Source organism: Pelobates fuscus, chromosome 2, assembly GCF_036172605.1.
Source record: "Pelobates fuscus isolate aPelFus1 chromosome 2, aPelFus1.pri, whole genome shotgun sequence".
NCBI lineage: Eukaryota > Metazoa > Chordata > Amphibia > Anura > Pelobatidae > Pelobates > Pelobates fuscus.
In genome coordinates, this window is record NC_086318.1 from 221,320,810 (window position 1) to 221,343,251 (window position 22,442).

At 45.5% G+C, this 22,442-nt stretch overlaps 1 protein-coding gene across 2 annotated transcripts in view; it reads left to right on the forward strand.

The window, feature by feature from the left end:
• CAPN9 (calpain 9) overlaps nucleotides 1–22,442 on the forward strand; it is a 200,947-nt gene that overhangs the window by 38,535 nt on the left and 139,970 nt on the right. The window contains exons 17-20 of one of the 2 annotated variants that reach the window (XM_063443195.1): nucleotides 15,456–15,534; nucleotides 16,719–16,835; nucleotides 17,890–17,948; nucleotides 19,499–19,566. In XM_063443195.1, coding sequence (XP_063299265.1) covers nucleotides 15,456–15,534; nucleotides 16,719–16,835; nucleotides 17,890–17,948; nucleotides 19,499–19,525 — 282 coding nt within the window. In that variant the 3' untranslated portion in view covers nucleotides 19,526–19,566. Of the gene's footprint in view, nucleotides 1–15,455; nucleotides 15,535–16,718; nucleotides 16,836–17,889; nucleotides 17,949–19,498; nucleotides 20,018–22,442 lie in introns of those variants that run through there. The other variant, XM_063443194.1, reaches the window with a different exon arrangement.

Consider the following 22,442-nt stretch of genomic DNA (forward strand, 5'->3'; position numbering starts at 1 on the left):
ATAAATGTCAATTAACTCTTTCATATGCTCATGAAAGCCTGATGTCATAGGCAGAAGTAAGAGCAAAGCATTCAGGTGACAGTGTACAAGGCAATCTTTTTTCAGTAAGACAGAAAGCTGAAGAGAAGAGAAACAGCCCCAAAAATAGCCCCACCCTCTGAATGGCGGGTGGGGGCCCTAAAAAAAATGTCCCCCCCAGGTGACCCGCCCTGCAATTAGGCTCAGAGCACTCTGATTGGTGGGTTTAAGCCATCCAATCAGAGTGCTCTGACAGGTAAACGAAGCGACTGACAGGTAAGTCTCTACATTTACCTGTCACAGCACTCTGATTGGTTGGTTTGAAATCCACCAATCAGAGTGCTCTGTGTCATTTTACACAGCGTGGGAAAGTTCTTTGGAATTTTCCCACGCTATGTAATTTGACTCATAACTCTCTGATTGGTGGATTAAGTAACTCTGTGCTCTGAGCCTAATTGCAGGGCGGGGCAAGGCTTTATAAGCCTTCCCCCGCCCTGCAGAGCTCAGTCTACAAGGAGCCCTCCATGGGTGAAGAAGGATTATTTTTTTTTGCGCTCGTTTTTTTTTTTTTTAATTGCGTCGGTTATTATGGTTTTTTATTTGGCCTTTTTTGGGGCTGAAAAAAGAAAATTTTAGAAGAAAGAAAGCATCGAATGGTAAGTTTTTTTTTTTTTTACAGGTTCTTAGTTAAAGGTCCCCCCTCATTATTTTTAGGGTGAGGGGGGTAGTTAGGGGATAATTTTTTTGGGGGGGAGGGGGTGACTAGGGGTTTGGGGACACCTAGTCACCTGGGGGGGAAAACATTTTTAGGGCCCCCACCCGCCGCTCAGGAGTGGGGGTGGGGGGAGGACAATAGGTCCCCCCCTATTGGTATTTAGGGCCCCCACCCACCGCTCAGGGGTGGGGGCCAGGGGGAGGACCTTAGGCCCCCCTTATACCAATTTAGGTCCCCCCCTTATTAGTATTTAGGGGGGGCCTATTTTTTTTTTTAAAACAGTGATCAGCAACAGGCTGCTCATTGTTTACTAGACATGCCCCTACTCGCGGTATAGCGAGTAGGGGCAAAATGTACTAATACTAAGTAATTTTTACTTAGTATTAGTAAATTTGTCTGAAAGACCAATGTAGGTCTTTCAGCCTTTTGGTAGATAACTCCCTAATACCGTGGGAATTCGGGAGTTATCTACTAAGCGGCTGCAATAGAAGTGCCGAAGTCCCGAAATTTTGAAGTTCCGAAGTGTCGAAGTGCCGAAATTACCGAAGTTCCAAAGTGCCGAAGTTCTGAAGTTGCCGAATTTCCAAAGTGTCGAACTGCCGAAGTTGCCGAAGTTCCGAAGTGCTGAAGTGCCGAATTGCTGAAGTCCCGAATTGCGAAAATTAAGAATTTCGGAATGCCAAACCAAACGGAAAATTTTCCCCATGCACATGCTTAATTGTATGTACTGTTGCCATTAGAATGCAGTGGTGTACCTGTGTGTAGTGTTTGCGTTTGAATGCAGGTGTGTGTTTGTATGTAGTGTTGGCTTTTAAATACAGGTGTACATTTGTGTGTAGTGTTGGTATGTGAAATAAGGGGTGTTTGTATATAATTTTGGAGTTTTAATAGAGGGGTTTGTTTGTATGTAATATTTGTGTTTGCAGGAATGTTGGCATGTTATGTTGGTATTTGATTGTCAGGGTGTATGCATATACACACATATACTGCCACATACATACATACACAGATAAACATACACATTTACACACACACAGATACACACGTATAAACACACTAACACATACACACATTCAGATACACACTGAAACATAAATAAACACACACACCCTGAAACACACAAACACACTGACACCACCTTGACATACAGATACACACACTGATACATACAAACCCACTGGCACATACAAACACCATGACACATTCAAGTGTAAGAAAAAAAAAATCTTATATTCTTAATTGCTGTTTTGGGGCATTTTTTTCTGAAAGTTTAGCTTTTGAGATTTGTACTTTGCAGATACATTACTGCAATTAGCCTTCTGCTTAGTGAGGTTTTACTAAAATGTTTCACTATTTAACTGTTTGGCAATTAGGTATCTCCCTAATCTTCATTCTGTCACTATTCTTTTCATTGCATGTGCTTGAGATTTCACCCATGGTCCCTAGTCAGAGCATCAGTGACATGTATAATGACCATGGGATTTATAAAACATTGCAGTGAATTGAAATTGATTACAAAATGTAGGCAACATAGCAAATTTGGAGAATTCCCCAAGTCAGCTATAATTCCAGTTTGGATATGTTTGCAATTCAGTGTTCCACTCACTATGGTTTGGTATATAGTGAATAAACCCTAAGATGTTTTGAATGCTGGACACCAATCTCTATCAATGTTTCATAGACGACATAATGGGTTATTTATAATCTATAATAAGTAACAAAACTCTCTAGGCTAGAGGGATGTGTAAAAAATATGTCCTATAAACCAAATGGAAGCAATTCAAATCATTAAAACAAGTGTAGGATGATGATACAAGAGAACGGTTAGTGTGATAGGCTTGATATATGTCAGAGATATATGAATGGTACAGTTTCATTTTGGGGAGTGATCTGCAGATTGATTTCAATAATGCTCAGTACTCTCAGATGTATTATTATATCTTTATAGTGAACCTTAAGTGATTAATTTGTGAATGTTTTGGTATGTCCTTTATGAAATGTATAATATATATAGCATACATGTTAATGGATTTGGTAAACTAAAGTAGCACTCATTTCAGTAGAGCAGACATAAGGATCCAGCTGTTAGTAGGAACATTTCCTCCTTCAAGAGTCATGGACGATACCCAATGTTCCAATAGGATCCAAGATCCATTGATATTTTCATTACGGAAAGTTCTTCCTGGGAGGAATAGGTGAACACCACTTTAACCCCTTAAGGACACATTACATGTGTGACATGTCATGATTCCCTTTTATTCCCGAAGTTTGGTCCTTAAGGGGATAATGACAGCTTTCCACCATGTCATCCAGCCCCCATTAACCCCTGTTTGAATAACTCTACAGCAATGACATGATTTAAGCATAATATAAAAGCTCTTTATTGGCTCTTCATATAACATGTAGTGGCTGTTTAGTTACAATACATTTATCCCCAAATGCCTAAAAGGAAAACCATCCAGCTACATGCATTAATTGGTTATTCTCATCAATTATTTATTTTAAGCAGATTGTGAGTTTTAAACTTCCATTTTCTTTTTTGTTTTGTTTTGTGTTAAATGTGACCATTGAGCAACTCTTATTTGAAAGAAATGCCCTATAGTAATTCCCTTCACACACATCCACGGCATTACTTTAAGTATTATCTTGACTTTTAGGATGCTTTGCTGGACAACTTGTTCAATCTGCTTAGCACTCCTTACTTGCCTCTTACCTTTCACCCTTTACCCCTCTTGCTATCTCACACTCCCTCCACCTTTCTAACTACCTAAAATGCAACTGATATTTTCAGCTCTACTCTTACGTTAAAGGAACTCTCCAGTGCCAGGAAAACAATCCGTTTTCCTTGCACTGCAGGTCCCCTCTCCCTCCCACCTCCCATCCCTGGTTGCTGAAGGGGTGAAAACCCCTTCAGTCACTTACCAGAGGCAGCGACATGTCCCACGTCGCTGCTTCTTCCTCCACCGCTCCTCCCCTTCATTACGTCAGCCGGCGGGGGAGACTGATCCCGCTCGCCGGCTGGGGAGACCTAATGAGCATGCGTGGCACTGCCACGCGCATGCGCATTAGACCTCTCCATAGGAAAGCATTGAAAATACCTATGGGGATTATAGCGACGCTGGAGGTCCTCACACAGCGTGAGGACGTCCAGCGACGCTATAGCGCAGATAATCTGTGCTATGATCCCAGAAGTGCCCTCTAGTGGCTGTCTAGTAGACAGCCACTAGGGGAGGACTTAACCCTGCAAAGTAATTATTGCAGTTTATGAAAACTGGGAGAACTTAACCCTGCAAGGTAATTATTGCAGTTTATGAAAACTGGGAGGACTTAACCCTGCAAGGTAATTATTGCAGTTTATGAAAACTGGGAGGACTTAACCCTGCAAGGTAATTATTGCAGTTTATGAAAACTGCAATAATTACAGTTGCAGGGTTAAGGGTAGTTGGAGTTGGCACCCAGACCACTCCAATGTGCAGAAGTGGTCTGGGTGAATGGAGTGTTCCTTTAATGTTGTCATTTTCTCTCAGTTCTATTTTCTCCCTCTCATTAATGTCTTTCTGCTGAATTCCTCTTCCTTCCACGCACTTGCTCCTCACCAAATCATGTGCCCCATAAACAAACCCCCTCTCCTTGATTCATGAATGAAATTAAAACGAGTTGCCTCACATTATGCATTGTTTATGTGGCAAATTCCTTTCTGTTTATCTGTCCTATTCTTCTCTTTACTTGTACCTTATGTGTTTTGAAGTCAACAAAAACATCTATTATTTCTCTGTGTTTTTTTACACCCAAAACAATCTCCCCCTGGCTGTCGACACTTGTTCTTTTCTTAGCTGCATCTGTATCGCTGGCCATTTCTCTAAAAAGTTGTAACTATTTATATTTCATTAAATGAATAGGCCTACTTCTCTTTCTTCTCTGTTTGACTCATTCCTTCTCTTATCACTGATTAATATAGTAAACTTTTTGCAGGCAGAACAATTGCTTTCTCTGACCACATCTCTCACAATCTGAGATTCAATGCTTTTACTTCCAACCCCCTCCTTCCAACAAATTCAAATTTCTTCTCACCATGCCAACATCTTACTGCACAAACCCCGCTTGATATCAGTTTATTGATACCCTATGTTCAAATTCTTGTCTTTCACAATCTTGCCCTAGATACCTCCACGTATGTTTTCCTTTGTATTATTCAATCTCTGACCTCTCTCCTATCCCCTTTTTGTTCAGCTCCTCCTTCTAATGTTTACTACTTGAACAAACTTCTTCGATTAAATCAGCCACCTCAAAGCTAAACCTTTTTCTCTTGCCTTCCACCTAAACCCTACACACAGTGTTGACTACTCCTTTTTATTTCCATGTGTCTGAATATGGATCATTCTGTAAGTCAATCTAACAGGGTTTTTCACTAAAGTGAGAATCTGAGGTGAATTCAGAATAAATTTCAATGTAAGGTTGAGATAGCCAGCTATGTTTTCATTTCAGCACTCTGAAAATGAGAATACACTTTGAACTCTCACTTTAGCAAATAACCCTTGACCGGTGTATAGTCGCCGGTGTATAGTATGGGCTGGCGGAACCTTGGACAAAACCCCCCCACATACCTAACCCAATAACACACTGACACTCTGGTATATGGGAAAATTTGTCCACAGCTTTATTAAATAATTTATATAATATATAACGATAATATTGCTTTAAATAAATTAACATATAAACATGGGTCATTGCCCCCACCTTCCGCCCCTCTCATCCGTATCCTTCTTTTTAATAAAGGGCAATGACCCCCAACATAACAAATACAAATATATAACGACATTTTCCAACCTCGCCAACTTGAACCGAACAAGTGCCAACCATAAGTAACCATGGCAGGGGTATACCCGGATACCCCTGCCCCACCAGGTTCTGAGCCACCTCCAGGACTCGAAACCACCATTGACTATAATTCCAAATTCTCCATGTTCCTCACGTTCCTCATAGGGAGCCTATGTCCTCTCTCTCAGCTCCCTATCCCGCCACAAGCTCAGACCTTGACCCCTTAAGCTGTCTGAGCTCCGCCACCCCGAAGAAGGAACGCCCTCTGCATCCCTTCCTGCAGACCCAAGTTCAGCAGGTCGCAACCCACTGCCGAAAGGTGTACACCGTCCGAGCGGTAATACCCAGCCAACCCCTCCTCCAGCTCCTGGTGCCTTACCACCACTCCCCCCAGTTTCCTGACAAAACTCGCCATCAGGCTGTTCACCTTACCCCTGCATCTGTCAATGGCTACCGGGTCCCGAGCGTACCGCCACCGCCGCCTCGGAACAATCTCTGACCATACCAGCATCACCCCGGGAAGCAGGTCAACCAACCTATTAAGATCCTGCTTCATCCATTTAACCAACCTCCGTTGCGGGGTGAGGCCCAGGTCATTACCGCCTGCATGTAAGACTAGCATATCCGGCCGCGCCCCGCCTACGACCATTCCGAATATTGCCCCGCAGACGTCCCCCCAGCAGAAGCCCCGATACCCCAACCAGCGCACCACAAGCTGGCCTTCCGGAAAGCCCAGCTGCTGGCCTTGAGCTCGAGCTGCAGCCCTCCTTCCAGCCCAGAAAACGAAGGAATGACCCACGATCCAAGCAACCCGGCCTGGGGAAGAAAGAAAAACACAGGATAAAAACCACCCGTACCCCCAAGGCCGCCCCAAGGCCGCCCCAAGGCCCCTTAGTGTTCCAACAGACACAAGCGTACATATGAGCGGAACCTAACAGATTCCCATCTCCCAATCCGCTTGACTACCTCGTCCCCCAAACCCAGACGCGCGGCCTCCGTGGCCGCCCCAATACGAAAGGAATGGGTACCGTATGTGCCGGCATCCAGTCCCATCCGACCCAGACCCAGACTGAAAACTTTCTGAAATTGGAAGCGGGAAAGCGACGAGCCATCCGCGTGTACCAACAGGGACCCGCCGACCGCGGGCCTCCGATCCAAATACTCCGACACCGCAGCTACTGGGCACAGTGCCGAGCCCGGCAGAGCCCCCAGCGTAACGTCCCGGCCCTTACCTTCCACATCCGTCTTGGACCTAGCCAAGTGGACCACCAGCTTCCCACCCAGTATACGTACCCCGGACAACTGCAGGCCCCCCGTGGCCGCCCGGGTGTTGCTCACCAACTCCCCGACGCGAAACGCCCCAAAGAAAGCCAAAAGAAATGCCACCCGGAATAGCGACACCTCAAATGCATTGAAACAAATGTTGGGCAGCACCTGAACAAGCCCCTCCAGCACATGCACCGACACTGGGCGCCTAGCGTCGGGGGCCCTCCGAGCCCTCCGATACCCTTTGAGCGCTTGCCTGACAATGAACGCCTTGGTAAGGTCCGCGCCCCCATGGAGCTTGAACCAAAACGCCATTGCTGCCATGTTCCTGTCAATCACCGCCGGGGAGGCGCCCCCCGCCAGTAACTGAAAGGTAAACCACAAGAAGGCATCCAGAGGCGGCTCCCCTCGCACCCCTCGGCCCAGCCCGCCCCAGGAACGTTCCCATGAACTCCAGACCTTACTGTATGCGGCCCATGTGGCCGGCGCCAGCGAAGCCTTCACGAGTCCGCCAAGCAGGACGCTCCTAGCTGCCACATCTCGACCGGGCACGGTTGACCCATGTCCTGAGCCTCCGGGGCCATCATTCGAAACCGGGACCACTGAAAACGAGACAGAGTGTCAGCTACCTCATTCAAGTACCCTGGCACATGGCGCGCGCGAAAGACCACATTCAGGGACATGCACAACAAAACAAAGCGACTCAGCAGTGTCACCACCGGCTTCGATGCCGCAGACTGATTATTAACCGCGTGCACCACGGACATGTTGTCCGAGAAGAAAACTACCTTCCGGTCCCTCAACCGGTCCCCCCACAGAGCCAATGCCACCACCAGTGGGAACAGCTCTAGAAAAGCCAGGTTACGTATGAGGGGGCCCTGCCCCCACGCCTCCGGCCACTTTTCTGCACACCAGCTCCCGCTGAAGTAGGCCCCAAAACCCACGCTACCCGACGCGTCGGTATACAGCTCCAGCTCGGCTGTCGACACGCCCCCTTGCCGAAAGAACACCTGTCCCGTTAAAGTCCCTGAGGAAGGTACCACACCACCAAGTCTGCCCGCATGGATGAAGATACCCGTATGAAATGGTGAGGGGAACGAATCCCCGCGGTAGCCGCCGACAAGCTGCGGCTAAACACCCTACCCATGGGTATCACCCTACAGGCGAAATTGAGCATGCCAACCAGCGACTGCAGTCGGCGCAGGGTCACCTTCCGTGCCCGACGCACCTCGGCCACCACGCCGCGCAACCCTTCCAGTTTCGCTAGTGGCAGCCGACATTCCCCCCGCACTGAATCGATCTCCAGACCCAGGAAACTAAGGCACTCAGTCGGGCCCTCAGTTTTATCCGCCGCCAGTGGCACCCCAAAGCAGCCCGCCACCCATTGAATAGTACCTAACAAGTGCTGGCACGCGGGAGAGCCGGCCGGCCCCACACACAGGAAATCATCCAGATAGTGCACCACCGCTCTATCTCCCGCTTCCATCCGCACCACCCACTCGAGAAATGAACTAAACTTCTCAAAGTAAGAGCACGAAATGGAACACCCCATGGGAAGGCACAAATCCACAAAGTAGCCCCCTTCGAAGAAGCACCCCAACAGGTGGTGACACGCCGGGTGTACCGGAAGCAATCTAAAAGCAGCCTCGATATCCACCTTGGCCATCAACGCACCACGCCCGGCTCTCCTCACCAGCTCGACCGCCTGGTCAAATGATGCATAAGAGACCGAGCAGAGCTCCCTATCAATGTCGTCATTCACCGACTCCCCTTTAGGATAAGAAAGATGGTGAATGAGCCGAAACTTCCCTGTTTCTTTCTTGGGGACCACCCCGAGGGGAGAGACCCTAAGGCCCTCCAGCGGCGGGGCCGAGAAAGGCCCCGCCATCCTGCCCAACCGCACCTCCTTGTCTAGCTTCTCCCGAACCACCTCTGGAAACTCCACCACCGACTTGAGATTATGAGGGCACGCAGTGCCGCCCCTCTCCCGAAAAGGAATGACAAACCCTTGCCCAAACTCCGCCCGAAGCAGCTCCGCGTCTGCCCTGTTACCGTAGCGGCTTAGCCAGGGCTCCATCGCGTCTAGTTTCACCGGGGTTAGCCCCCGAGGTAGTGGGAGACCCTCCGCCGCCAACCGCGGCAGAGGCTCCCGTCCCCCCGGACTTCCCTTTCTTGAAACATCGTTGGAGCCCATGAGCCCCACCGCAGCCCGAGCACTCGTGCTTGAAGCGGCAGGCTGCGCCCCACTTGCACTGACCCTCATTAAAGAGCCAGCATAAGCCCTTCTGCGAGGCGGCCGACGAGGAGGACTGACCCTTAGCGCCAGCCGCGTGCTGAAAGGGCTGCGCCTTCTGCGCCATCATGAGCTTCATCCAGAGAGGCAGGTCCATCTGGTCCCACCGCATGCCTGGATTCGCCGCCAGCCGCTGCCGGAACTGCTCATCATACCGCCACCATGCCAATCCGCCATAGGTGCGGTATGCCTCCCATATGCCGTCCAAGTAGCAAAACAGGGACGAGCAGGAGCCCGGCGACTTTTCCCCGATTACGCTGGCAAGGATACAGAATGCCCTTAGCCAGTTACCAAAAGACTTCGGTATCTTGCGATACCTCCGCCGTTTCTCCTCCTCCTCCTTCTTCTCATCCTTCTTGTCCTCCTCCTTGAGGTCAAGAAAGTCCTCCAAGGGAAGAAGAGAGAAGATCTCGCAAAATTCCCCTTTCCAGATTTTATCTTTCACCTCCTGCTTGAGGTGCACCCCCAGCGGGCCCGCGAAGGACACATACGCATGCTGCCTCGCCGCGTCCGTCACCCCACCCGTCAACTCCGCCCGTTCGCTTCCCGCCTCGCCCACGCTGGAAGCCGACACGGCTTCCCCGCCCGCAACTGCCGCTGGGGTCCTTAAACCGGACCCCACCTCGCCTCCCCCTTGCGTCCACACCTGCCCTACGCTACCCTGTGTACCACCCCCCGCTCCCAGTGAGTGGAGTAGTGACTGCAGTGTTTGCACTAGTGCACTGGACTGTAGCGATTCAGTAGACTCACCAGCCAAACCCCTGGAGCCGAGGATACCCGGGGCTGCGCAGTCCGTCACTGCCCGTCCAGGATGAGCGACATCCGCCGATGTCCCGCCAACCAGGGAGCCCACCCGGTGGCTGGAAAACTCTGAGGAGGAGCGACTCCGGGACCTGGAAAGAGGAGAAGAAGTCCTGGGCAGGGCGTACTGTTCCCCCACTACCTTCCCGTCCCGAACCGGGGAGCGCCTGCCAACCGCCAAAGCCTCCCGCCGGGTGTCCTCCCGCCGGCGCGCCCCAAAGGCCCGGAGAGCCCTGCCACGTGGACTACGACTCCTACCGTCACCCCTAGATGCCAACCCCCGTCGATGCAACCTGGGGGACCCGGACCCTGCCGAACTCCCTGACGTTGCGCGCCTGCGCTGTGGCCTCCGTCTGCGCGTCCTGGGGGCCCTAACTGGCGAGGGGCTAGCACTACCAGACTCTGAACTAGACCCGCCCCCCCCGTTTCCTGCCCCGCGCCCCAACCCCGCTGCAGCCCGACCTACCCCTGCTCCTACAGAACCCAGACCAGAGACACCTCCCCCGGGGCCCTCTACGGACGCGGACGGTGGCACCCCGCTCCCGGAGACAGCTATCCCCGACCGACCGGGCCTCGGAGCCTTTCCTTTCCCCTTACCCTCTACCGCCCTCCCAACATCCACCGGACCCGCGGGCCCCACCCTCCGCCCCGCAAGCGAACTACCGAGGGACCCCCCACCCTCCCCCACCAAAGCCTGCCTAGTCTGCACCCCGCCAGACCCCTGCGCAGCATCCCGCACCTCTCCCAGGGGCCCTCCGCCCGACCCCCGTTCCCCTTGGGTCGCTCGCCTACCCCCCCCCCCATCCACCCGCTCCCTGGAATCGGGCCTCACTCCCCGACTGCCCACCACGCCAAGGGGACCCCCGGAAGGGCCACCTGCACTTGCCTGCTGTACGTTGGGCCCGTCGCGGACCGTCCCAGTCCGCGTGCTGCTGTCCACCGCCAAGACCGATGGGGGTGCCCTCCTGGGCCGAGACCCCGCCAGGCCCCGCACCAGGCCGTCCGGCCGTCATTTTGGATCCTGCTCCGCGCACGACCCCATCCATGTTAGGGGGTGCGTCAGCGACGTCCAGGGCAGCCGCCCGTCTAGACTCACCGCGTCGAAGCCCCGGCCGCACACTGGGAGGCAGAGCCTCGACCAGGCAGCTCCTGGGCCTGCTGCGACTTCCACTGGCTGCCTCCTGCACTCCCGTGCCACCGACCTCCGGTTCTCCACCTGGGCTCAAACGCATCGGGGGCCTCCTGGCCCGCGCCGGGCGCGAATCTCCGGCCTCACGTCCCGCCGCCGCAGCAAGGACCGGGCCCAGCTGGGCCTGCACCCATTCCGCTCCTTGTTGCCGCGCCGCTGTCCTGATCCCCTCCAAAAGCTTCTCCACGACATCCATGGCCCTGCAGAGGAGACAAAAGAGAAAAGCCCTACCCAGCAAGTTTAGAGAGCACAGGGATGCACACAAACTAAACCGGGTAGGAAATTAAAAGTGAACCTCACAAAATGGCTCCTCCCTTAAATAGCCAAACCCACATATCCCATAACCCACCTGTCCTATCTGTTCCTCCTGGGCCCGCCTCCTAACCCCTGTCAAGGCCCTGTTCCGCTTAAGCTGCGCTTTTGGCTACATGGGGCTACAGTATGAGTACATTTTAAATTGTGCAATATGAACTTTTAAATAAATAAATAAATATGAAAAGAGAGATCACTCAAAATTGAATCTTTATCCTCCACCTGGTCAAACAGAATGCTCCCTGAGAGCAACAAACAGGAGAGTATACAGAAGATCATGGTCCGGCTGGCCACACTATAGAGGCTGAGGGAGAATGAGATACACAGAGGGGATGGTGGAGAATGATACCCAAAAAGGGACTGATGGAGAAGGAGGCACACAGAGGGGATGGGGTGAAGATACACAATGAGGAGCTTGGGGAGAAAGAGATACACAGAGAGACTTGGGGGAGACACAAAGATGGGCTTGGAGGATACACACAAAGGCGATTTGGAGGGAGAACACAAACAAACAATCAAAAGAGTGGATCAGAAACACAAACCGGAGGAAGAAAATAAAAAATGGGGTTAAAAGAAACATAGGTGAAGATTCTTCACCTGTGTTGCCAAAAAATCCTTACACCGGCCCTGGTACCAAAACCACTACATTTTAATATAGTGGCTTTGCTGCAAATGTGCTGTACCTTTTTTCTGACAATGTAAAACATTGCCATCTACATGTGTTTGAAAACATGCTTCTAGTGGCTGTCAGATAGACCAAAGTCACTTCCTCCTTAAGAATTTGAAATATTGAAGGTCATTGAAGGTCACAGCATGGTGAAGCTGAACATTGCTAATGCTTCCCATAGAGAAGTATTGGTTTTTTTAGTGCTCTATTAGAAACATTGGATATTACAAATAGAATCAACCCTAATGCTGTCATGGAAAGCAGAGTGGCTGCTACAGACCTTTTTTAAGTTTCTTCATTTAATAACGTGAGCCCCTAAATGAGAACAAGGAACACTCTCAAGTTATTTATTTTAAAAGTGTTCAATTTATTTTAAGAGTGTTCAATTTATTACCTGGGCCGCTGTTCACACTTGAAACTGGCCATTGTATAATGCTGCCTTCTAGTGGCCAGATTCCATGTTTACAATTTAAAACAAAACTGTCATGTAAGCATAGCAATAGATCGATTCTTGAGATGTTTTTCTTGTTAAGCACAGGCAGGTTTTAGAGATCGTTGTCCAGGTGTAGAGTAAGGCATCCATATTTAAAGTTGGAAAGTATAGAATCATAAACACAAACAATGCCATCCTGTGTAGGGATGACCTGAAATGAAATGTGTACAATACTTGAAATAGCAATGTTAAACTATTTAATGGATCACAGAAACACTGCAAGCCTACGTGGATCATAACAGGTTGATAGGTTACTCCAACCACCATAAGCACTGTCAGCTGTAGTAGTTATTATATTAGGAGTAACCGGGACCCATTCCCCAGTAATGGACAAGCACAAGCTGGTTTGCAAGTGTTTGCCCTCTTACCTGGATCCCCCAGGCTCCTGATCACATTTGTTGGCAGATCTCTGACATCAGCTTGTGCAGAGCTGCAGAAGCCATATCTATGCCATCCTTCCGCTCATTCATTGACTGGGAGTGCCAGCTAATCACTCTCAGTATATGAATCAAAATATGCACATAATTGACATTAGCCAGCCTGGAACTCAAGCTCTGGGCTAGGTTAAAGGAAATCCTCATGACACTGCCAGAGGTGGAGTTACACCTCCAAAAGCAGAGGGGTTAAACTCCTTTTGTGCAGTGTTCGATAGTTTTACATACAGACACCAAGCAGAATGACACCTTCAAATCACTGAGAAATATGTCACCAATTCAAACCATTAATGCACTTGGCTGTCTATAAAGCTCACCCTGTGATGTAAAAATAAAATAATACAAAACATTTTTTTCAGCTTGTTGGGCTTTCTAAATTCAGCAGCATTATTGAGATTGAAATAGTCTATGCATTTTGGATTGTGATTGATTGGAAAACTATCTCAAAATCCCAGATGAAAGTCAAACAAATTTTGTTAATCAGTTACCAGCACTGATAGATTCTAATTTACTCTTATATAAATAAACCGTAACCACGACAGCTAATTTAATACACACAGCATAGTTACATAGCTGTCTAGGCTGAGATAAGATTAAAGTCCATCGAGTTTAACCCTGAAGTCCATTCTTTGATGCATTTGACCCGAAAGAAGGAAACAAAAACATTTGCAGCAATTGTAGTGAATTATGCCACAAAATGGGAAAAATATACCTTCTTGACTGCATAAGGAAATCAGATTTCTCCATGGATCAACAACCTGTTTACATATACCGTATATACTCGAGTATAAGCCGACCCGAATATAAGCCGAGGCCCCTAATTTTACCCCAAAAAACTGGGAAAACTTATTGACTCGAGTATAAGACTAGGGTGGGAAATGCAGCAGCTACTGGTAAATTTCTAAATAAAATTAGATCCTAAAAAAATTATATTAATTGAATATTTATTTCCAGTGTGTGTATATAATGAATGCAGCGTGTGTGTATGAATGCAGTGTGTGTGTATATGAATGCAGCGTGTGTATATGAGTGCAGCGTGTGTGTATGAGTGCAGCGTGTGTGTATGAGTGCAGCGTGTGTGTATGAGTGCAGCGTGTGTGTATGAGTGCAGCGTGTGTATGAGTGCAGCGTGTGTGTGTATGAGTGCAGCGTGTGTATGAGTGCAGCGTGTGTATGAGTGCAGCGTGTGTGTATGAGTGCAGCGTGTGTGTATGAGTGCAGCGTGTGTGTATGAGTGCAGCGTGTGTGTATGAGTGCAGTGTGTGTATGAATGCAGTGTGTATGAGTGCAGTGTGTGTGTATGAATGCAGTGTGTGTGTATGAGTGCAGTGTGTGTGTGTATGAGTGCAGTGTGTGTGTGTATGAGTGCAGTGTGTATGAATGCAGTGTGTGTGTGTGTGTATGTGTGTGTTGCAGAGCCTTGGGGGAGGGGGGGTGGGCAATTTTATTATTTTTTTTTACATAATTTTAATATTTTTTTTTCATTATTTTTTTTTATTTACTTATTATTATTTTTTATTATTTTCATATTTTTTTATTATTTATTTATTATTTGTAATGTTATTTTTTTGTAATTATTATTTTATTATTAATTTATTTTTGTTTCGTCCCCCCTCCCTGCTTGCTAGCTGGCCAGGGAGGGGGGCTCCTTCCCTGGTGGTCCAGTGGGGTTGGTAGTTCAGTGGGGGGGCTGTGGGGGCTGCAGAGATGTTACTTACCTCTCCTGCAGCTCCTGTCAGCTCTCTCCTCCTCCGCGCCGTCCAGTCAGTTCCCTCTGTCAGCTCACACTGTAAGTCTCGCGAGAGCCACACTGGGAGCTGACCGAGGTGCTGAACGGACGGCGCGGAGGAGGAGGGAGCTGACAGGAGCTGCAGGAGAGGTAAGTAACATCTCTGCAGCCCCCAGTCTGTATTATGGCAATGAAAATTGCCATAATACAGACTATTGACTCGAGTATAAGCCGAATTGGGGTTTTTCAGCACAAAAAATGTGCTGAAAAACTCGGCTTATACTCGAGTATATACGGTATATCAATTATATCCTTGAATATTCTGTTCATGAAAAAAAACATTCAAGCCTTTTTATAAAATAATCTATAATATCTGATAGGACAACTATTTTTAGGTGACCACGTATCTCGTGTATATTCCTGCTAATAACCCGATTAGCACATAATGGTTTGTACTACTGACCCTGTATATATTTGCATAGTGCTAAACAAATCCAGTTTTTTTTTTAGCCTTTCTTCATAACTAATGTTTTCCATCCCCCTTATTAATGTTGTAGCTCACCTCTGCACTTTTCTAGTTCTGCAATATCCTTCTTTAAAACTGGTGCCCAAAATTGCACCGCTTATTCAAGGTGGGATCTTACCATTGATTTGTAAAGAGGAAAAACGATATTTTGAGCAACTGCTTTATTAATATTTTGGCATTTTATTTATTTTCAGGCTATATTTTTGCAATTTGACACTGATAAGTCAGGAACTATGTCTTCATATGAACTTCGATTGGCTTTAAAAGCAGCAGGTAATATTGTGGGAATAGCTAACTAAATATCTTAGACAGAAGGTTGCAAGAAAAGTTTCTTTAGGATTGGTACCACCATGTGAGGACCTGCAAGAGGGGACAATTGCACTCCAGGATGTTACGTTAGCATACATGGGTTGTGAGATACAGCCTCACACAATTCTGCATTGGTGGCTAATGAGTTGATGGAAATAGAGGCTGATTCTCTTTGGCATACATAAATCTCTGTTACACCTTGCATCATCAACAGCCTTCATCTGTCAAACCTATATGTTGTACGTGCAGTGTGAACAGGGGAACAGGGTTACTTACACTGCACAAAAAGGCCATTTGCAGCTTGAACAGATTGTTTCATGGGCTACTGCCAGAAGGGCCAACAGCTGATTTGCTAACCATGCTACCCCAATTATCTTTGATAGGAGGCATTTAATCTAAACAGAAAACAGAAAGGCAGTAGCAATGGGCAAGGCACTGGAAGGTTAAAGGACCACTCTAGGAACCCAGACCACTTCAGCTTAATGAAGTGGTCTGGGTGCCAGGTCCTTCTAGGGTTAACCCATTTTTTCATAAACATAGCAGTTTCAGAGATACTGCTATGTTTGTGAATGGGTTAAGCCTTCCCCTATTTCCTCTAGTGGCTGTCTCATTGACAGCTGCTAGAGGCGCTTGCGTGATTCTCACTGTGAAAATCACAGTGAGAGCACGCAAGCGTCCATAGGAAAGCATTATGAATGCTTTCCTATGTGACCGGCTGAATGCGCGCGCAGCTCTTGCCGCGCGTGCGCATTCAGCCGACGGGGAGGAGAAGAGGAGGATCGGAGGAGGAGAGCTCTCCGCCCACCGCTGGAAAAAGGTAAGTATTAAACACTTTCCCCTTTCCAGAGCCGGGCGGGAAGGGGACCCTGAGGGTGGGGGCACCCTCAGGGCACTCTAGTACCAGGAAAACAAGTATGTTTTCCTGGCACTAGAGTGGTCCTTTAAGTATGCAGAGCAGGACTGTTTTTGACAGGACTGTTCTCCTTGGGAAGTAGTTTAAAGTAGTTTTGTTGAGGGGTGGGAGTTGTTTTTTTTTTTTTCAACCACAATCGAAATGACCTTATATATTCTGATAAGTTTCTTCTTCACGAAGAGCAATACAATTTATTAGTCTCATTAAACATATTTAATTCACTCTTACCTATCAGGATTTCAATTGAATAACCTTGTTTTGCAACTTGTGGTCCTGCGATACGCTGATGAAAACTACCAGATAACATTTGATGATTTTCTAAATTGTTTGATTCGCCTGGAAAATGCTTGCAGTAAGTATTAAGCTTTCTATATGTTTCCAGTCATTTTAAAATTTAAAAGGAAAAATTGGGACTCTTTCATTTTAGGGGTATGAGTAGGGGTGTATTTTGAGATTTATTGCTGTGGAGCTCTGTTATACACTCAGAAACACCAACATTATTGAGTTTCTAAAAAAAAGGGGACATAAGGATTGAAAAGAGAGACAGAGGATTGGGCCCAAAAAATGAACTGTCCCTCCACAATAGGGACACTAGAGAGCTATGTGTTTCTTTATAAACCTCTTTATAAATGAGCCTTAACCCACTAAAACATGCTAGGGCGTAGTGATACTAAATTAGTTATCTACTAAATCTGTGATTACCCATCTGTGCATGAGAAACATGCCAGTATCAAGTAAATTTCCTTTTACAAATACCTGCAGGGATCTTTATATCCACAAGCTTTTCTAATGTGGAATCTAATTTTCTAATTTCCATGGCTAGGACCAGAGGCACTTCAAGTTCAATGTTCCTAAGAAATCTAATCCCACCCTTCAACCAAATAAAGACCCAAGGCTGGGGATAGCCATTCCTCTAGTGCCAGGCCTGCACAACCTGTGGCCCCCTAGATGTTTTGAACTTTAACTCCCATGATTCCCTGGCTATCACCCATGATTCCCTGGCTATCTGTTTTATTCAAAGAAACATGGGTGTTGTTGTTCAAAACATCTAGGGACCGTAGGTTGTGTAATCCCAAGTCAAACTCCGTCACCAACTCCTCTGGCCACTTTCCTTTAATACGAACTCATATGTTAAATAAAAATCTTACTAGATACCACCCTTAATAGGCATTTTGGAGTAAATTTTAATTTACAAAACTGTAAATAAATAAATAAATCATTTTAAATTTTGCAGCCCGTGTATACTCTCTGTTGGGAGGGAAGAAGTTAATTATCAAGATTTATTTGTCATACTGTTAGTTTTAAAAATGGACTTGCTGCTTGTATTCTGTGTTCTGTATTCACATATTGCAATCTTAACGCTTATCACTGTGCCTTTCTGTGTGTTAATTTGTCATTTGTTTCAGGAGTGTTCAAGGCAGTTAATGAAAGCAACTCAGAGACAATCATTTTGAAACAAGCTGAGGTAATGCAAAACAGGATGTGCTTTCGTTCATCTCAAGAGAACACAAAGCAATGTCCGATATAGGAAGCAATTAGATTTGAAGGGGGGAGAAAAGGCACAGGCATATATATTAATATAAAAGTGTACCTCTCTGTAAAACCTCTAATTTGTTACTTTTAATACATGTGATAATATGTAGGTCGGGTTTATACCAACATTTATTAGAATTACATACGTTATATATGTTTTCTACTAGGACAATAGTAATCACTTTATTAGTCCTACCACATGCCAAAGTACTCCAATATCAGTGGCTTCCAATCTAATCTTTACATGGGAGATACATGTATACATTTAATAATGATAACTTGATAATATAGTAACTCAGATGGTAACTCTGGGTACCTGAATATGGAGATGCGCTTGATCCAAAAAGTGTGGTCAGAGCTCAAATACACATAGAACAGCTCAGTAATAGGGAAAACAATTGATGCTGTTGTAATTTCCTCATTTTACTCTGTTAAATCCCACACTTTGTCGAATACCCCATATTGTTAGGCCCTAAACTTTGAGAAAAATACAGGGGCAGCTTTTTTACTTATTGCTTAAACAGCTCCAAAGATGCCCTCAAATAAAGTACATGCTTCTCCTTATTATGGATACAGCAGCAGATGTAGATATGATTGGTGGGTCATAGTAATATTCTGGGTACCTTGGGTAAGGCCAGCACATGGATTAATGGATTAATCTTTGCAGAACGATAATGACTCTAATATAAATATAGATTGATAGACAGACTAATACAAATAGATATGTATATATTGAATAGACAGATATAGATGTGTAAGTAATATGTATAACTGTATAATACAGACACATGCATAGTTTGGTTACATAAATAATCAAAAAGGCTGAGCTCAGGAAATATTTGGAAAATGTTCAAGGTGTCAAAGACTGCAATCTGTAAAAGGAAAACTCAGCAATCACAGCTGGCAAAGAGATCACAGCTGGCAAAGAGATGTGAAAAATGTTGGCACAAGAAACAAACAAACAAACAAAAAAATAAACTACCAAGAAAATGTTTCGCAAATAATCCAACTAGAACTATAATAGTAGTATTTTTTATACATTGACAACATATTCCATAGTTGTTTTACAATTAGAGAAAGGGGAGAGGAAGGCCCTGGTCAAGCAAGCTTACAATCTTGTCTGTAAAGAAAAAAGACAAAAATAAGTATGATAAATTGGAGCCTGTATTATTTCTGAGAAACCATTGATGACATTCCCTACTCAAACTGCTATTTACTCCAACAGCGATGTCCTTCCTTTCTTTGCAATGGCTGTAGATGACACAGTAGCTTCTAAGGTTCAACATTATACACTACCTCTCTGCAGTATGAAGAGAGAAAAAATATTAATAATAGCATTTGCTTATTTGTTGGTTATTCTTTTGTGTCACCTGCTTGGATCCTTTGTTTTAGGCCGTTTGAGAATAGTGAGTGTGTGTTTGTTTGTGCAAAAGGCAAACAATGATATTTAAGTGTTAATTTTCTTAATTTTTTTTATTCTAGTTCATCAGTCTTGCAATCAACATTTAAAGAAATAAGTGGAACAACACAACAAAACAGAGATTTATTTGTTATTATTTGACTTCATTCAATTATATAATAATGTGAATGGGATGAAAACATTAAAATAAAAAAAACTCAGGTGTTGTATAGTATTTGCTACCACATGCCCACACATATCCAGCATGCACAATGGCCCAAACAGCACATGTCTACCACATAGATTTACATTTTATGTAAAAATATTCTGCAACACTAATATATTCTCACAACCCACTGTGTGGTGTACTTGTTGATTGTGCTGCTACAGTTTGAAGAATACATGCAGCAATAAAATGGTTTGGCTTGTTATAAACTTCTAGATTGACCAATGGCATGCTGTAGGTCAGGGGTGTCCAGGCCACAAGCTGCATGCGGCCTGGTTACCGACTACGATGCCGGTACACCAGGCAGCTAACGAGGAAGGGAGCCCACTACATTCTGTGCTCCTGCTGGATAGCTCCCTCTTGTGCCCTGCAGTGAGCCGGCCGCCGGCATATGATGTCATCCCAGCATCGGCATCACTGCAGGAAGAGCACAGCCCAGCAGCAACCTCTAGCCATCAGAGGATCCATTTCAGCCCTCCCAGAGCAAGGTAGGAAAGCTTGGATGGACCTCTTCAGTGCTAAATGTGTGTGTAGGTGATTTCTGTGTATGTTTTGTCAGTGACTGTGTGTGTGGGGGGTGATTATGTGTGTGTGTAAGTTTGTGATTATGTATGTGTATATCTGTGATTATGTGTGTGTGTGTATCTGTGATCATGTGCATGTATGTGATTGTGTGTATATGTCTGTGATTGTGTGTTAGTATATCTATGATTGTGTGTATAGGCCTGTAAATGTATGTGTGTGTGTGTGTGTGGGTCTGTGATTGATTGCGTGTGTATGCATGTAATTGTTTGTGTGTGTGTATATATGTGATTTTGTGTGTATGTATGTGTGTGTGTGGGGGGGAGGGGACAAGTTGGGTGGGGGGGAATTGTGAATGTGTGTGTGTATTTGAGATGATTGTCAAGTTAGGGCTCAATGTTTTTGGATAAACTTTTAAAATGACTGCAATCTGGCCTTGATTTAATTAATTTGAATCAAAAATTATTCCATTCTGTTAGAAAAAAAACTTTTAATATGATTTATCTACAAGAGTTCCCATAGACTTTAATGGTGACTTCTGCGGAGCAATAATTTCTAACTTTTTACTAAGAGATTTTGATCGATTGAAAAACTTATATAAAGATATAAAATCAAGGCTTTAATGTATGCCCAGCTCATATTTATTTCACAGGTTACTAAATGAGACAACAACTCAAATTCCACAAATCCTTCTCGAATCCACATTTAATCTTTTAAATAATGTGACTATAAGGGTCTATAATTACATGAGAACCATTGGAAAAGGCTTGTATTTCTCCTTTTTGTGATGTTCATATCTTGTGTTATGTTTTTTTTTGTTTTGTTTTTCTGTTGGGAGTTAAGACAATGCAAGGATTGGGTGGAAGACACAGGCGTGATCTTCTACCTCTATATATCTGAAGGGAATTTATATTGGCCATTGTAGTAGATAAACAAGCTTGGTAAGATGATGTTTGCAATGGGTAACCTTAACTATAGCATTACTACTACAGACACCTTATATAACTAATAAAGTTGATGATTGTATATTTCACTGCTAGGATACCCAGTGTACAAAATGATGTACATTATACTAAGCAAGGAATACATGTGTAATAACTGTTAACACAAGTAATTAAAAACAGGTTATATGAATGTCTTTAATTATTAAGCAGATTCACAGACATGCATCAAAAGATCTCCCTGCACAGCCCTGTTGGTACACGGAGCGTGACCTGTACCAATATTAGGTAAAGACCACTTAAGTGCAGCCCCACAGTCCCCCTGGCACTCCTGGAAGACTGAGCAACACAGCCAGAGCTGTGACTCATTAACTGAGCACCAGAACCACAAGGGCATTCTTTAAGTGGTGTGTATCTAATATTTGTAAAGACAATGGAGCTCCTCTACCGGTCTCACCAGGATGGTTAGCAGGAGCAAGGGGGGGCATATATACACAACAATCACCCACACTCAGACTCCCCTGCATACACACCATTCAGGCACACTCAGTTGCCACACAGACACACTAAGCATTTTCCCATACAGCTTTCACCTTCCCCCAAACACACAACATTCAACCAACTGGCTCTGGATATTGAGAATATGTTTATTGTTAAATTCCTCTTTTTAGGTCTTAATGTAGTCCCATGGAGAAATATTTGTATAAATGGAAATTATCTCCATGTTGAAGCTCTGTAAAGTTTGTGAATACATTTATTGCTTTGAAGGGGTCCATGACTGACAACTATTTAGACAGAACATTTTTTGGTCCCCCATGATACACATGTAACATATAACTCACTGAAGGTAAAATAAGGAAGAACATTGGCAGAAGAGTTGAGGCCGATCTTATAACAGGTGTGCAGTTAGACTGCTGATCTTCTGATGCTTCCCTCCATGATCTGGCTGCATGGTGTCTGCTCTGTAGAGGTAAATGCTTGTTGTCTAATGGAATTGCAGGCTGTGAACCCTTCATGGCTAGCGAGTGCCATACTATTGTGGAAGAATTCTCGAGTCAGAGATGAAACAAGGACACTCCAAACACTCCAGACACAGGTCATTGAAGAACAAAGGCTATTTATTGTTTTTCAGTTGCAAAGTCTCAGTCAGACAATAGTCTTGCAATACCCGACTGAGAACACGTTTACAAGAGAACGAAGAATATATACCACAAATTACGTATTCCATACGTACACAGAGAATATGAAAATTACACCTACATTATTTACATCCAATTATTAAACTAAAACGTATCTCTTACATACGTTATCTAATAGTGGGCGTACCTGACATTCCAC